The following is a 16,994-nucleotide window of genomic DNA, read 5'->3' as shown; positions in this document are numbered from 1 at the left end:
TCCAGCATTGTTGTCTTTTTTAGTGAATCAAGTCTTCTCATTATGTGTCCAAGGTATGATAACCTCAGTTTCATCATTTTAGCTTCTAATTATAGTTCTAGTTTGATTTGTTCTAACATCTAATTATTTATCTTTTTCGCGGTCCATGGTATCTGCAAAACTCTCCTCCAACACCACATTTCAACTGAGTTGATTTTTCTCTTATCCACTTTTTTCACTGTCCAACTTTCACATTCATACATAGAGATTGGGAATAACATGGACTGAATGATCCTCACTTTAGTGTTCAGTGATACATCTTTGCATTTGAGGACCTTTTCTAGTTCTCTCATAGCTGCACTCCCCACTCCTAGCCTTCTTCTGATTTCTTGACTATTGTCTCCATTTTGGTTAACGACTGTGCCAAGGTATTGATAATCCTTGACAAGTTCAATATCCTCACTGTCAACTTTAAAGTTATAGATTCAATACAGATTCAACAAATAGGGTGATAGAATACACCTCTGTCTCACACCCTTTCCGATGGGGAACCAATCGGTTTCTCCATATTCTGTCCTTACAGTAGCCTCTTGTCCAGAGTATAGGTTGCGCATCAGGACAATCAGATGCTGTGGCACCCCCATTTCTTTTAAAGCATTCCATAGTTTTTCATGATCTACACAGTCAAAGGCTTTGCTGTAATCTATAAAGCACAGGGTGATTTTCTTCTGAAATTCCTTGCTCCGTTCCATTATCCAAAGTATGTTTGCGATATGATCTCTGGTACCTCTTCCTTTTCTAAATCCAACATGGACATCTGGCATTTCTCGCTCCTTATATGGTAAGAGCCTTTGTTGTAGAATGTTGAGCATTACTTTACTTGCATGGGATATTACGGCAATTGTTTGATAATTACTGCATTCCCTGGGATCCCCTTTCTTTGGAATTGGGATATATAATGAACGCTTCCAGTTTGTGGGCCACTGTTTAGTTTTCCATATTTGTTGACAAATTTTTGTCAAAATTTGGACAGATTCAGTCTCAGTAACTTGTAGCAACTCTTTTAGTATGCCATCTGTTCCTGGTGATTTGTTTCTTCCAAATATTTTAAGAGCAGCTTTCACCTCACATTCTAAAATTTCTGTTTCTTCATCATACGGTTCCTCTATGAATGAATCTGTCATCCTGGCATCTCTTTTATAGAGTTCTTCAGTGTATTGCTTCCATCATCCTTTTATTTCATCTCGGTCAGTCAGTGTATTCCCCTGTTGATTATTCAGCATCCCTACTCTTGGTTTAAATTTCCCTTTCACTTCTCTAATATTTTATTTATTTATTTATTTATTTATTTATTTATTTATTTATTTATTTATTTCCCACCCTTCCTCCCAGCAGGAGCCAGGGCAGCAAACAAAAGCATTAAAAACACTTTAAAACATCATAAAAAAGACTTTAAAATACATTAAAACAAAACACCTTTAAAAACATTTTTAAAAAGCTTTCAAGTCATCTTTTAAAAAAGGTTAAAAATATATTGTTTTAAAAAAAGTTTTAAAACATATTAAAAAGTAATTCCAGCACAGAGGCAGACTGGGATAAGGTCTCAACTTAAAACGTTTGTTGAAAGAGGAAGGTCTTCAATAGGCGCCTAAAAAGTAACAGAGATAGCGACTGTCCAATATTTAAGGGTAGGGAGTTCCACAGGGTAGCTGCTGCCACCCTAAAGGTCCTTTTCTATGTTGTGCGGAACGGACCTCCTGGTAATCACATACTATACTGAGCAGGTATTTATTTTATTTATTTACTATTTGATTTATATCCCGCCCTTCCTCCCAGCAGGAGCCCAGGGCGGCAAACAGAAGCGCTAAAAACAGACCTTAAAATACATTAAAACAAAACAACGTTAAAAACATTTTTTTTAAAAAAGTTTAAAAATCTTTTTAAAAAGGGTTAAAAGCATTATTAAAAAACATATTAACAAGCAATTCTAACACAGACGCAGACTGGGATAGGTCTCAACCTAAAAGGCTTGCTAAAAGAAGAAAGTCTTCAAAAGGTGCGGAAAAGACAGCAGAGATGGCGCCTGCCTAATATTCAAAGGGAGGGAATTCCACAGGGTAGGTGCCGCCACACTAAAGGTCCGTTTCCTATATTGTGCAGAACAAACCTCCTGATAAGATGGTATCTGCAGGAGGCCCTCACCTGCAGAGCGCAGTGATTGACTGGGTATATAAGGAATAAGACAGTCTTTCAGGTATCCTGGTCCCAATCTGTATAGGGCTTTGTACACCAAGACTAGAACCTTGAACTTGGCCAGATAGCAAATGGGCAGCCAGTGCAATTCTTTCAGCAGCACGGTGACATGTTGGCAATACCCTGCCCTAGTGAGCAGTCTCGCTGCTGCATTTTGCACCAGCTGCAGCTTCAACCTCAAGGGGAGCCCCACAAAGAGCTTAGAACGTAGAGCCCAACACAATCTTTTGGAATAGGGCTCTTGTTCTACCTTTTTTGGTGTCCTCTTATTTCTGTACAATAACTATTGTAATAGTTCTCCTTGTCCCTATGTACTAATCACTTTATTATTGCATTTAGGGTTCTGACTGTGTTTCTATCTCCTTTTGCTTTTGCTTTCCTTCTGTCTTTAACCAGTTGAAGAGTTTCTTCAGTCATCCATTGAGGTCCTTCTCTCTTTTTAACTAGAGGTATTGCCTTTTTGCATTCTTCCCTGATAATGTCTCTTGACTTCAGTCCGTAGTTCTTCTGGTTCTCTTATCAACTAAGTTTAAAGCCTCAAATTTGTTGGCTATTTGTTCTTTATATTCTTCTGGGATGTTATTTAAATTGTATTTTGGCATTATGATTGCTTTGTTGTTCTTTAGCTTTACTCTTATTTTTCATATTATCAGTTCATGATCTGTACCAGTCTTCTCCTGGTCTTGTTTTCGTGGAAAGTATGGAACTTCTCCATCTTCTGCTACCAATTATATAATCAACTGGATTCCTATATTGACCATTTGGTAATGTCCATGTGTCTAGCTGTTGGAAAAAACAAACTTGGCCTTCCCAAGACTATTTATTTATTTATTATTTGGTTTACATCCCACCCTTTCTCCCAGGAGCCCAGGGCGGCAAACAAAAGCACTAAAACACTTTAAAACATTATAACAGACCTTAAAATACATCAAAACAAAATAACTTTAAAAACATTTTTAAAAAGCTTTAAAAACATCTTAAATAAAAAGGGTTAATAACATATTGTTTAGGAAAAAAGGTTTTAAAAAACGTATTAAAAAGCAATTCCAACACAGATGCAGAGGGGGAAGGAGGGGATTGGAAGGGGAGGGGGAAGAAGGGGCAAAGGAAGGGTGGAGGGAAGGGGCAAGAGGAAAGGGATAGGAGGGAGGAAGAGGAGAGGGCAGGTTTGATCATTTGCATGGTTTTTGAGTTCAGTGGGATTTACTCCTGTGCAATCATGCTTAGGACAGGTGAAACAGACCTTGGTGAGTGGTAGGGAGGTGAGCAGGAGGGCAGGAAGGGGAGGGGGAGGGAGGAAGGGGGAGAAGGGGAGGAGATTGGGTGGGTGGGCACTGGGCAGAGGGAAAGCTCCTTTCCAAAAGGAAAACATTGTGAACAGTATCATTGTTTTTCAGGGTTTTCCCCACCTTTTTATTCTACAGCAGGCACATGTAGCCTCCCACCCAAATTTAAACCAAAGCTGTCCTGGCCACATCCACACCAGACCTTTATCTCACTTTAAACAGTCATGGCTTCCTCCAAAGAATCCTGGGAAGTGTAGTTTGTGAAGGGTGCTGAGAGTTGCTAGGAGACGCCCTATTCTCCTCACAGAGTGACTCAGGGTTTATGGACTGTGTGCTTCTCCTTGTTGCGTTTGGGGTGCAACCTAACTTCCAAAGGCCCTTTTCATTCCTGTGTACTTATCCTAGGCCTTATAAACACACACCAATTCTCTTGCCTCCTTGTCTATCAGGTGTCTGAGCAATTTCACATATTATGTTTTGTATTCAGGTAGAAAGCCCAATTATAAAATAAACACGCACTCATTCAAGGGCAAAGGGCAAAGTCAAGGGAAAGTCAATGCATGGAGATCAGGGATGGGGGAGAATATTCCCTAAATCAGATTATTGGATTTTGACATAATCCAACAATCCGTACTGTTTTCACGGGCACTGATTTCTTGCAGCAGGTCACAGCTGTCATTGGCACATTTAAAAAAAAAAAAAAACTGCTCTGAATTTTACATTATTGTCTTCATAATCAGCTATCCTCGCAATTGCTACATTCTTAACTCAATCGAACAAGTGCATTTTCCTTAGCAATTATGTTACTTTGTTTGCTGGGAAAAAACCACAAATCAGCAACTGCACAAACAATCTGGAATAAAAAAATGGCGGATTGGAACTGAAAGCCGGACTGTCGGAATTCAAACGGATAGGAATTAGCTACTGAACCCCATCCCTAATGCAAATATAAAAAAAAATCTGGCATGAGAGAGAGGGGTTCTTTTGAAGTAGCTCTACGATACCTGAAGCCTCACTTTTCACATATGCTTCATATCTGCTTGGGTGAACATACATTTTGGCGTCTGCACAGAGAAGAGCAAAATACAGCATGTGAATGTGTGAGAATGAGAATGAGCACTATCCGTCTATACTGCCATTTTTCACTTAGGGGAAAGCTATTTTTACTTCTCCAAACATTCAATAATGGGCTTTACTCCCCAGGCAAAGTCTGAGATTAATACTACTAGAAACAGCAAATCCATTTCCATTTTATAAGGTTAGCCAAATAAGTCGTGAGACTAAGTCAGCAACATGCTCCCTTACATGGTCCAGTCAACAGAAGAAAAACAAAGTGTACTTGGCATTGGGGGGGAAAGGAAGCCCGTTATTACCTTATCTCTTTCCTTTTCCTTCAGCTTGTCCATTGATCGCTTCAGTCCCTCTTCTAGAAGGTCAATCAACCGGACTGTATCTCCAGAACGAGTTTTAAACTTTTTCCTTGGAGCAAATGGTGGAAATTATTACTTTACTACATTGACACCCCATTTTCAAGCACAAAGTTATATTCCAGGCAAAAATGGTGAAAACAATGAAATTATCCCAGTGTCAATATTTCAATATTTTATCCCAGACACACACCTTGTTGCAAATATATTAGCAAATGAAGCAAAAACATTTCTAGACCTTAAAGATGGTTTGTTTCAGTGCAGGCACTCAGCCTCTGAACTACATGGATTTTAAATGTAAGGCTACACTCATACCATAGCCGGTCAGCAAAATTAAAAACTGACTAATTTAGGAACACAAAATGTATGTAGAGAAGGTTAAAATAGAGAGGAAAGCTCACTCCAGCCACAAGAAGTTATAAGGAGAGTAGATGATAGAGGCAGGGGGAGGGGAGAAGAAACAGTATTCTCAAACCGAAACAGTAGATGCTGCTTCCTGCTCCTGAGTACTGCCTAAACTGTGATTACTACCAAAACAGGTAATATACACAAAAGTGCCTACATAACAGGCTGACAGTTGTATAAACTTCTCATTTCCAATACAGATATGAGAATCCTGACATGCATATCAAGAATGAGACTGCACAACTGTTATTTCATTATAATGAAACCCAGTGCCTGTAGGAGGAAGGGGACCACCATTGCCCAGGGAAGGAGAGCCGTTTGCTGCTCCTGTCTGCCTGCCTGCTAGCTTGCTGCTGCTGCTTGGCTACTACCACCACCCTCTCCCTGTTGGACTTCTGCTCGGCAGGTGTTATGCCTTGCAGGACCAGGCTCCCAGGCACTCAGCCAGCTGTTCCTGATATCATCCACCTGTCCCTTCCCTGGAGAGGATACATAAGCCGGCTGGCTGAGGTGGCTCCTGCTTTGCAGGTTGCCTGGCTTTTTGCAGGTCTTGAGTCATGTGCCTGGGAGAGAGGGCTCAGAGCCAAGTGGGGAGACCTGAGGGGCCCCCAATTAGTGTAGTGACAGGTAGAGGGAGATATGACGTTGTGAGGACTTGCCAGGTAAGGGGAATGTGGCCCAGGCAGTTAATGACTGTGCCTTGTTCCAGGCCTCCCCACACCCACAGGTTTGTTGGTTGCCCTATCAGCCAGCTCTCAGACCTCCGGATGCTGCTCCTAAACGCCAGATTGGTGCATAAGATCTCCCTCATTCATGATTTAGTTGTGGATGAGGCAGCTGTTCTGGCATGTATAATCAAGACCTGGGTGGGTGAGCAGGGAGGAGTCAGTCTCTCCCAGCTATGTCTGCCAGGGTACCTGGTTAAGCATCAGGGTAGACCTGAGGGTTGGAGAGGGGGGGTTGCTGTGGTCCATAGGAGCTCCATCTCCCTCTGCAAGCACCCTGTCCATGTGACTACTGGTCTGGAGTGTTTGCACCTTGTGTTGGGTCAGTGGGACAGACTGGGGATTCTGTTGGTGTACCACCCACCCTGCTGCCCAACAGACTCCCTAGCTGAGCTGATGGAGGTGGTCTCGGGTGTACTGTTGAGATCCCCCCAGACTGTTGATTCTGGGGGATGTCAACACCCATGCCGAGGCCACCTTATCCAGGGTGGCTCAGAATTTCATGGTCTCCATGACAACCATGGGACTGTCCCAATATGCCATTGGCCCAACACATGTAGCAGGTCATACTCTAGACTTGGTTTTTGCAACTGGACATGAAGATGGTGATCTGAATGTGGGGGGTCTTACATCAGTCCCTCTGTCATGGACAGATCACTGCTTGCTGAAGTTTAGACTTACAGAAGCTTTTCCCCTCTGCAAGGGTGGGGGACCTATTAAGTTGGTCCGCCCCCAGAAACTAATGGATCCGGATGGTTTCCAAAGGGCTCTGGGGAGTTTCTGGCTGATAGGGCTGGCGCTCCTGTCGAAGCCCTGGCTGAACTGTGGAATACAGAAATGACCCGGGCGGTTGACACGATTGCTCCTGAGCACCCTCTCCTGTGTAGAGCTTGTACGGCTGCATGGTATACCCCAGAGCTGAGAGCGATGAAACAATATAGGAGACGGCTTCAGTGCAGATGGAGACGAACTCCTGGTGGATGCAATTACGCACTGGTAAGTGCCTATGGTAAGCTGTATTAAGGGGCAGTGAGGGCAGCAAAAAACAATACTTTGCTACCACTATCAAATCATCAATCTACCACCCAGCGCTCTTCAGAATTGTTCGGGGTCTATTACACGCTGGTCCCAAGGACATGGTAGAACCATCTGAGGCCCGCTGTAATGAATTTGCTAGGCACTTCCAGGATAAAATCTTTAGCATCCGCCAGGACTTAGACTCCAGTGTTATAGCAGGTGAATCAAGCAAGGTATCCAGAGCACAGCCTTGTCCCGATTTCTTGGATGAGTTTCAGTTGGTATGGCTTGAGGACGTTGACAAGGTGCTTGGACAAGTTCGTGCCACCACTTCTGTGCTGGATCCTTGCCCTTCTTGGCTAATAAAAGTTAGCAGGGATAGAACAGCTGGCTGGGCCAGGGAAGTGATTAATGCCTCTCTGCAAGAGGGGATGGTCCCTGGCTGCCTGAAAGAGGCGGTAGTGAGACCACTCCTGAAGAGGCCCTCCCTGGAACCAGAAAATCTCAATAACTATAGGCCAGTAGCAAATGTTCCATTCCTGGGCAAGGTCCTGGAACGAGTGGTGGCAGGCCACCTCCAGACACTCTTGGATGAGACCGATTATCTAGATCCATTTCAGTCGGGTTTCAGGCCTGGTTTTGGCATGGAAACAGCCTTGATGTATAATGACCTCTGTCAGGAGACAAGGGGAGTGTGACTCTGTTGATTCTCCTTGAACTCCCAGCGGCTTTTGATACCGTTGACCATGGCATCCTTCTGGGACGACTGGATGAGTTGGGAGTGGGAGGGACTGCATGGCGGTGGTTCCGCTCCTACTTGGTGGGTCGGCTCCAGAAGGTGGTGCTTGGGGAACATTGCTGGGCACCCTGGACTCTCCAGTAGGGGGTTCCGCAGGGGTCAGTTCTGTCCTGCATGCTGTTCAATATCTACATGAAACCATTGGGTGCGGTCATCCAGAGCTTTGGAGTGTGTTGCCATCAGTAGGCCGATGACATGCAGCTCTATTTCTCTTTTTCATCTTCAGGTGAGGCTATCAATGTGTTGAACTGGTGCCTGGCTGTGACAATGGACTGGATGAGGGCTAATAAATTGAGGCTCAATCCAGACAAGACTGTCCTGGAAGGGGTTGCACTCCCCCTGAAGGAGCAGGTTCATAGCTTGGGGGTTCTTCTAGAACCATCTGTCACTTGAGGCTCAGGTAGCCTTGGTGGCGTGGAGTGCCTTCTACCAACTTCGGTTAGTGGCCCAGCTACGCCCCTATCTGGACAGAGATAACCTGGCTTCAGTTGTCCATGCTCTGGTAACCTCCAAGTTAGATTACTGTAATGTGCTCTACGTGGGGCTGCCTTTGAAGACGGTTCAGAAACTGCAGCTTGTGCAAAATGCAGTGGCCAGATTGGTAACAGGGACCAGACAGTTTGAACATATAAAACCGATTCTGGCCTGCTTGCATTGGCTGCCTGTATGTTTCCAAGCTCAATTCAAGGTGCTGGTTTTAACCTATAAAGCCTTACACGGCTTAGGACCACAATACCTGATGGAAAACCTCTCCCGACACAAACCCACCCGTACACTACGCTCAACATCTAAGGCCTTTCTCCGGGTGTCTACCTGGAGGGAAGCCAGGAGTCTGGCAACAAGGGAGGGGGCCTTCTCAGTGGTGGCCCCCAAATTATGGAATGATCTCCCTGACGAGGTGCTCCTGGCACCAACACTGTTATCTTTTCGGCGCCAAGACTTCCCTCTTCTCCCAGGCATTTTAGCATGTGTTTTTAAATTGCTTTTTAAAAATGTGTTTTTAAATTTGTATATTTGTTTTTAATGTTTTTAATTGTTGTAAAGCACCCAGAGAGCTTCGGCTATGGGGAGGTATACAAATGCAATAAAAAAAAAATCATGATTATGTAGTGAGAACACTTCTATGGTGTTGTAATATAACAGCGAAGTTTCAGGATGTACTACAGAGAAACACAGATTGTAGCATGCTCACAGTGGGCCAATGGGTTGAAGGGAGGATGCGTTGGGACTTAACAAGAGAGCAGGGCAAAATGAAGCTCATACTATAATAGTGATGGCTATTCTCCTGATGAGATGAGTGCTCAGAAATAAGAAAAAATCAACAAGCTAATTTGGTAGGCGATTTCAGGCCTGGGAGAGAGAGACAGAGTTAAGTCCTGGTAGACACTCCTAATGAAAGGTTTGGGAACCAGTGATGCAACAGATGAGTAACTGTGCGATTATTCAATCACACAATACATCAACCCATTAAGTCATATAATGAAATTTCTGATTTTAAAAGTCATTGGCTATGACAATGACTTCGTGCATCTGCAAGTCATCTACATGCCAATTAGAAGTGAACAACTGTTAAAGGGCATTACATTATTCCTTTGTTATTATTTCAACACTGACCCACACTCAAGGATTTGTCCATTCCTAATTTTTAAATAAGGATTGTCAAGAATAGCTAACTTTGGTCAAGCTGAAATGGATCAACCAGAGAGAATTCTGGGAGCCTGTGGTTCCCTAGGACTCCCTACTGGGGGAGATCCGAAGCTCAGTGTCAGACAGTCAATTTGCAACCTTGCAAGGAGATGCAACTGATCCTTAGCTGTTATCCCTTATCGGCTTCCTGGGATTAAAAGTCAGGAAGAGGGGGTGTTGTAGATCAGGACCCCTGGGTGATGGCGTCTAAGCTCCCTTATCTTCAAAGACTTCAAAGGAGTAAATCCCGGCAGGGGCAAAATATGGCCATTTGCCTTCCCCCCTCCTTGTTGACCAATAAACCCCATAAAAATGAAGGATGCTACTTCAGACTTAGTTCCCCTATTTCCATCTACCTCGACTCGCTGAAGTGGGACAGAGAAACCTTTTGGGAAGCAGGCAACTCTGCAGTAAGTATAGGATCTTAGCTTAGATAGACTTTTGTTGTATTCCTTTGTCTGTATTGAACCTCTCCCCTTTGTTATGCCAATGTACCTCATGTAACCCGTCTGAGGGTGATTAGCTTTAAGGAAACAAACTGTGTCTCTCTTTTGTATATACCATCTTATTTACTTTTAAATAAACTATCTTTTTATAAATGGTGTGTATTGGCTTGGAACGAAAGATTCTAAATCTAGTCCTTGATTGCTGAACGCTACTGATTACTGTTAATGAATTAGGCTTAATCCCGTCAGTATTCACAAAGGCCTCTGAGATCCCTTCTCTCAGAGAAAGGAACCAGGAAGAAGGGTGGTGGCAGTACTACCGTGAGTAATTACTCCTGAAGAAGGGAGAGTTTTGCCTGAGAAGCAGAGACCCAGGAGAGTTGGGACTGTTCTCGGAAGCAAAGGACCCCCCTTGGGGAACTAAGGACAGGGGACCCCAGGGGGACAATTCTTTGACAAGTATAGCAACCCACAATATGAGAATGCAAAACAGCTGCAAGGGCAGTTGCAGTCTGTGCACAGAATCTACTGAGGCATCCTTCCTGCCATAACTATCAGGATCTCTGCATCTCCAGAAGATATTCTAGGGTGGGTAATGTCTGCAATAGCTTTCGAAACAGCACGCACACACGCACGCACGCACGCACACACACGTAAGGGCAGAAGATTTAAAGTACAGTGCTAACGTGCATAAACGGTACTTTGTGATCCTGTGACAAATCTTTAACAAAAGACAATACTGAGCCTTCCAATGTGATTAGCAACAGGATTCAGCCTACTGTATAATGAAGAAATTATTTGCAAACTTACTTGTCTTCTCCCAATACCACTCCAAAAGCAGCATGAGTTACTCTGGTCACTTTGGGATCATACCAGCCAATCATCTGAGCTGCTGCAAATACGGTTTGTAAGTGCACAGACTGCAAAGCAACGCGAGATTAGAACAACTAGTTGTAAATTATGACACTGAAAGTATGCTCCTGGCAAAGCACCAGCACTAACACAAGCATGAAAAGGTTCTCCTAACAGGGGGAAAGGCCTGTATCATTTGGCTCACTTGCTTTAGTGATCTGTATTATCTTTTTAAACAATTGCTTGAATTAGGCCTGTTAGAAAACAACTTAATTGCCTTTGCTCTGTACAATACTCTGAATAAGGTGGCTTGATATGTAAGTATAAAATAAGGTATGAGTCCAGGTTATTATGGTTGAGAATCCTACTTTAAGGCAGAAGAGAAATTGCCAGAAAGAGAAGAATACACGAATGTGTGGTTTTAGCGTCACACTGATACACAAAAGCAAAAAAGTTAAACATAACAGGACTACGAGATATAGGTCAAAGAAACTCACCTGCCCACTGTCGACCACATAAATTATATAATCAGCTTTTTCTTCAAACAGCCTCTGTTTCAAAGCTGTCAAGTCTGAGGTGTCATATGTGAACCCCCCATCAGATTTCACTACTGTCAAGGGAATGGGACACCCTTTAACAAATACAACCTTCCGGCCATCATCCAGTTGCACAAACCCTAAGGACAGAGAGTGAACTATTAGTAGTTATAGAAAAATAAATGACAGTATCTTGGAAAGCAAGATATTTTTACACAGAAAAGTGATGTAAAACTAAAAACACAAATAAAAACGTTTCAGTGAAGAGGACTTACAAACACAACTTATGCAGCCATACTTCAAAATGCCTTGACAACCGGCATACAGATGGTGGAACCTACATATTATCCTAACAAGTGCATATTTACACACCAGCATTTGCCAGGATAACACAAACGTGGGAGGCCGAGGGGGCACTTGTAGGTGAGAATTGGCAGGAGGAATGAGTACTCAACAACGTTCTGGAAATGCAACAAATTATAGGGGTCCAATCCAAAGTAGAATCCTGATGTGGGGGTAGGGGGCTTTACTCTCTTGTTGCCTGCTGCCAGCCTAATCTTGATCAGCCCTTCATCATTTGGAAAAACAACTTTCATTTACTTCAATGGGAGTTTTTTTCTCAGTGTAAATTGCAGGTGCAGGGGCCCTGATCTGGTTTTGGACCACAGCAGACAGCAGAGTAAAACTCCCACTACCCCAGGATCCCAAACCAGATCAAGAGACTTACATCTGCAGTTTGCACTGAGAAAAAGCCTCCCATTAGGGAAGGTTTTCCCCCAGTGTATATGAAAGGAACAGGGATCTGAACCAGGCCTGCAAAGGGTTAAATGTCCTCTACCTCTATGCCAGGCTCTTTATCTCTATTGGGTACCTCAAGTCTGCAATTTGTATTCAGGAGAGGGGGGGATCACTGGAGCAAATGCAAAGTTTTCTCCCAATGCAAATTGCAGGGCAGTGAGTCAGTGAGTGTGAATAGATGGGACTGTGTCACTGACATGCACCCCAGCATATTATCTTTATGGTCCTCAGGGGTGAGGTGAAGGGTTCCCCACCTCTGCTATAATAAAACACAAACTTCTATAAGAGTTTTAGAAATGCACTGTATTAATTTAGATGAAAAATATGCTTCCGGAATATAATTTCTAATTATATTAATAGATATGTTAATAGGTGTGGTACCTCGTTCTTCAAATTCCTCCACAATATCGTTCATCTTATCTTGATAGTAAGATTCTCCTCTCTCTATTAAGGTGATGTCCAAGTAGTCATAGATTTTTTGGAATTCTGATCAAGAAAGAGTGAAATGAATTATTTGGAATGCTTACATTTCTTTGTATAAATAATAACATCACAGTAAAATATAGAAATTGAGGTACTGGCTTCAGACCCAGCCTTGCTAAGGCATTTTTGTTCACTACTACTAAAATGCTGTATAAAGATTCAGTCCGCATACATTTAAGACTCTAACTGTACTTTTTGCATTGCCATTCAACTCCAGCCTTTACATTCGTTTTCCTTCAACCCATGTATATGTATCTGTCTGCCTACACACACACACACACGAAATACCTGAGGATCAGACTGCATCTGATGAAATGGGGTCTAGTCCATTAAAGCAAATGCTGTAATTTTTTTTTAAGTCTTTAAATGTGTCACAAGATTCTTTGGCATCACACTTTCAAGCTATCAACTCAAACTGCATACTTTTTACAGAGCTTCAGTTTAAAAAAATAATACTCCAAAGCAGCCAAAACTGACCCAATTGAAAAACAGGAAGATCTTTAAAAGACTGAGATAGGATAATTCCAAGAATCACCTTTCCGAGACACATCACAGATAAGTTTCCAAGCTTTAATGAAATCTGGATTTTTGTTCTGTAATAGGACCACACACTGGTATGCACGCTTCTTAAACTCCTCCTCTGTGTCAAACCTTCTTTTTGATTCCTAGGTTAAAAAGAATGCACAGACACCATAAACCAATATCCTCTATAGTGTACTAAAAGAGATCAAATAAGAAGTACAGTTAAGTGTGTTAATGGTTAGGCAATATTCCTTGAGCCTAAATTAACTATTCTTAATAAACAGGCAACATTCCTTGAGCCTCACATAGCTTGTCATTAATATCCCAGTGGATAAAATGCTATGCAGTATCAGGAGAGGATTCTCTACACTTCTGATGAGAAGCAACAGAAGAATTGGTTGTCAATGAATAGCCAACTAATTAATCTTTTTAAGACCCAACAAAACTTTCTTAGAACAGTATGGAATATTATTCTTAAGGATTCTGGTTGGTGTATACACGCGTGCTCCTGCTCCTCCCAATTTAGCAGTAAGCCATAGCTTGCTATTACATCTGAACTAGTTTGCATAAACCATGGCTAGCCTGGTTTAGAAGTAACAGCAAAGAGAAAATCAGAGGGCAGAGGTGGGAGAAGAAGCAGAGGCTCACAAACACAGGGCTTATTCATGTAGCACCAAGCCATGGCTTGGCGCTATGTCTGCATCAACTCTCCATGTCTCATTTCATAAATCATCAAGAGCAAATAGTGCTCAATACTGCCAATAATCGCTTCAGGAGCAGAATTTAATCCTGCATTACTGCCCTCTCACCCGTCTCTAGAAATAGGTGATCAGTGGTATCAAATCCAATTTAACCATGAAGTTATGCATGTGGATCCTACCAGGACAACTGAGTGTGCAGAATCTGTTTGTAGGTGTATCTTCTCCTTTTTAATCAGGTGACTAAGCAATTATATCCAGCTTTAAATAAGGAGGGTTAAAATGCATGGAAACTTGCATGTTTAAAACATTTGCGATAGTGGGTGACATCCAACTATGTCTATCTGCTCACAAAACAGACTTCTGCTTGCCCAGCTGGACTTTCCCTTCCTCTTCTTCCCACTGCACCCCCACAACCTGGTCTGGAGGGTTGGGGAACCTTCTTGAACAGATTAAGGAGGGCAAGGACGGCTGCAGTGGAGAGAAGAGCATTTGGATTTTAATCATAGTTTGTTATTAAGCTTATTCCTGTCTCCTGTAATAAAGTCATTCTCTCATCCTAGGTGTCTACGCCCACTTGCTTCAATAACCTATTGTTTTATTTTATTTATTTATTTATTATTTGATTTATATCCTGTCCTTCCTCCCAGCGGGAGCCCAGGGCAGCGAACAGAAACGCTAAAAACACCTTAAAACATCATAAAAATACCTTAAAACAAAGCAATGTTAAAAACATTTTTTTAAAAAAAGACTTAAAACATTATTAAAGAAAACACATTAAAAGCAATTCTAACAATTCTTGTAGAAATTTACAAGAAAGGTGCACATAAACTGCAACAACATCTCCATCAGCTTTGACTGGTGGTTCAGCTGTGCTACTATCAGGACAGGGATAGCCTAACTTTGGTTGTCTATGCTCTGGTAACCTCTAGGTTAGACTACTGCAATGTGCTATCTGTGGGGCTGCCTTTCAAGATGGTTCAGAAACTCCAGCTAGTGCAGAATGTGGTGGCGAAATTGCTGATTGGGGTAAGTCAGTCGGTAAATATAACACCAATTCTGGCACGGCTGCACTGGCTACTTAGTTTCCGGGCTAAATTCAAAGTGCTGGTTTTGACCTATAAAGCCTTATGCAGCTCAGGATGTCAATATCTCAAGGACCATCTCTCCCCTTATAAACCAACCCGGATTCTACACTCATCACCAGAAGCTCTTCCTTGTGTGTCCCCTCCATGAGAAGCTTGGAAGGTGGCAGCATGAGAACAGTGGTGGTCCTCCAGCTCTGGAATGATCTCCCAAGGGAGGTACACCTGGCGCCTTCTTTATCCATCGTTAGTTGGCAGGCAAAGACCTTCATTTTCACTCAGGCCTTTGGCCCTCCAGGTGTGCTGTTTTAGTTTCTTTCATTTGGGTTTTAAGTTCTTATACTGTATGTTTTTAAATTTGTGTTACAGTAATATTTCAGTTAACCAATCCTCCAGGAACTAAGCTCCTTTTAAAGAAGGCTTTATTAAAGGTGAAGCTGACCAGCTTTGCTTTGCTATGGATAAAGTTTCAAGACTGTGCCTTTGCTTTAATGTGAAACTGACTAGTCTGTGCCTTTGCTTTGCTAGGGTGAAACTGAGAAGCCTGTGCCTTTCCCTTAAGGTGAAACTGACCAGTCTGTGACTGCTTTGCATTAAAGAGATCTATTGCTTTTTCCCAGGGCAGGGGTGTTGACCATTGAACCGCACTGTCACTGAGTTTGTTTTCCATCAAGTCTGAAAAACTGTAACTAGGGGGAGTTATGTCTTTGCCCAGTCTGGGAACGGACTGCCAAGGCCGTTGCTATGGTAGCCATCACGACAAACTGGGAAAAGTTCTAGCAGCTATCTGTGTTAAGCTGAGTCTTCTGTATTATGCCTCTGAACTGTGAGGCTGGTCTTCTGTGTATAGCCTCTGAACTGAGAGGTTGTCTTCTGTGTTTTTTTTACCTTTGGAGAGATGTACCAGAAGGGGGGTGACTGAAGAAACTCTACATGTATTTACTCTTAAGCCTTTGGCCATAATGTCTTAATAAAGACTCTTAACATGCTCTAATGCTCTGCAGAAGTTTCTTGCTCAACTTAACTTCAACGTAATGAGGAGAAGGAGGGCAGAGGGAGGGGGATGGGATGGGTGGGTGCCAGGTAGACACCCTTTAAAGTCCCTGTTGAAGCTGCCCTCACCATCTATGAGCAGGTGTAGGAACCTATCCCTATTCTTTCCATGTTTCTGTTATAGAACAGTTTCTGTTAAAGACGTAATGTCCAGGAATGTATCTAATTTGTGAACTAAGGTACTAAGGTACTACTGTATATTGTATGTTTTTTAAATCTGTTGTAAGTCATCTAGAGACTGTTGGGTATGAGACTACCAACAAATGAAATGAAATGAATAAATAATAATCTAGGCTTCCAACAAATCCCTCCATGGAAGTGGCTCTTATTTAATAATTTTGTAATGTGCCACCAACCTCCTCTCTCTCTCTCTTCAGAATGCTTCTCTCTGGTCTTACACAGTAAAAATCCCTGGGCTGGGATGTTTACATTTTCAAGTGCTATGTACATCCTCTAGTAACCCCTAAGCCAGAGGTGGCTAACCTGTGTTCCCCCAGATGTTGTTGAACGCTAACTCCCATTAACCCCAGTCAGCATGGCCAAAGGTCAAGGATGACATAATCCAACAACCCCTGTTCTGAGCAACGTTAAACAGCAGAAGCCAGATATTTAAACTAAAAAAAATACCTTATAAAAAGCTTGGAGATCTCCAATGGGGGGAGAAACAGTCAGATAATCTGGGAATTTATCTTGCAGGTGAGCAATAAGCATTCCAAACTGGGTACCCCAATCTCCTAAATGGTTTAATCTGGAAAGTAAAGAGGACAAAGCAATGAAAACTGCAAGCAAAACTGAAATATGATAATTTATGAACAGAGCTGGCTGATAAGACTCATTGCTTGCTCTGAAGTGTTCCTCTTTAAACGGTTTATCCAGAGCACCACAAAAATGTTGCACTAAAAAAGTTGGGCAAACAGTTATGGAAACTTACTAAACAATCATGC

General features: G+C 42.5%; 1 protein-coding gene across 1 annotated transcript in view; it reads right to left on the bottom strand.

The window, feature by feature from the left end:
- RARS1 (arginyl-tRNA synthetase 1) overlaps positions 1-16,994 on the bottom strand; it is a 38,936-nt gene that overhangs the window by 6,768 nt on the left and 15,174 nt on the right. The window contains exons 7-12 of the mRNA XM_061616802.1: positions 16,678-16,798; positions 13,228-13,357; positions 12,591-12,695; positions 11,373-11,551; positions 10,834-10,943; positions 4,892-4,997 (exon numbers count right to left, since the gene is read on the bottom strand). Coding sequence (XP_061472786.1) covers positions 4,892-4,997; positions 10,834-10,943; positions 11,373-11,551; positions 12,591-12,695; positions 13,228-13,357; positions 16,678-16,798 — 751 coding nt within the window. The remainder of the gene's footprint in view (positions 1-4,891; positions 4,998-10,833; positions 10,944-11,372; positions 11,552-12,590; positions 12,696-13,227; positions 13,358-16,677; positions 16,799-16,994) is intronic.

The sequence above is a fragment of the Rhineura floridana genome, chromosome 3 (assembly GCF_030035675.1).
Source record: "Rhineura floridana isolate rRhiFlo1 chromosome 3, rRhiFlo1.hap2, whole genome shotgun sequence".
Taxonomy (NCBI): domain Eukaryota; kingdom Metazoa; phylum Chordata; class Lepidosauria; order Squamata; family Rhineuridae; genus Rhineura; species Rhineura floridana.
The sequence above is the reverse complement of the archived record's forward strand: the minus strand, read 5'-3'. Positions and strand labels throughout refer to the sequence as shown.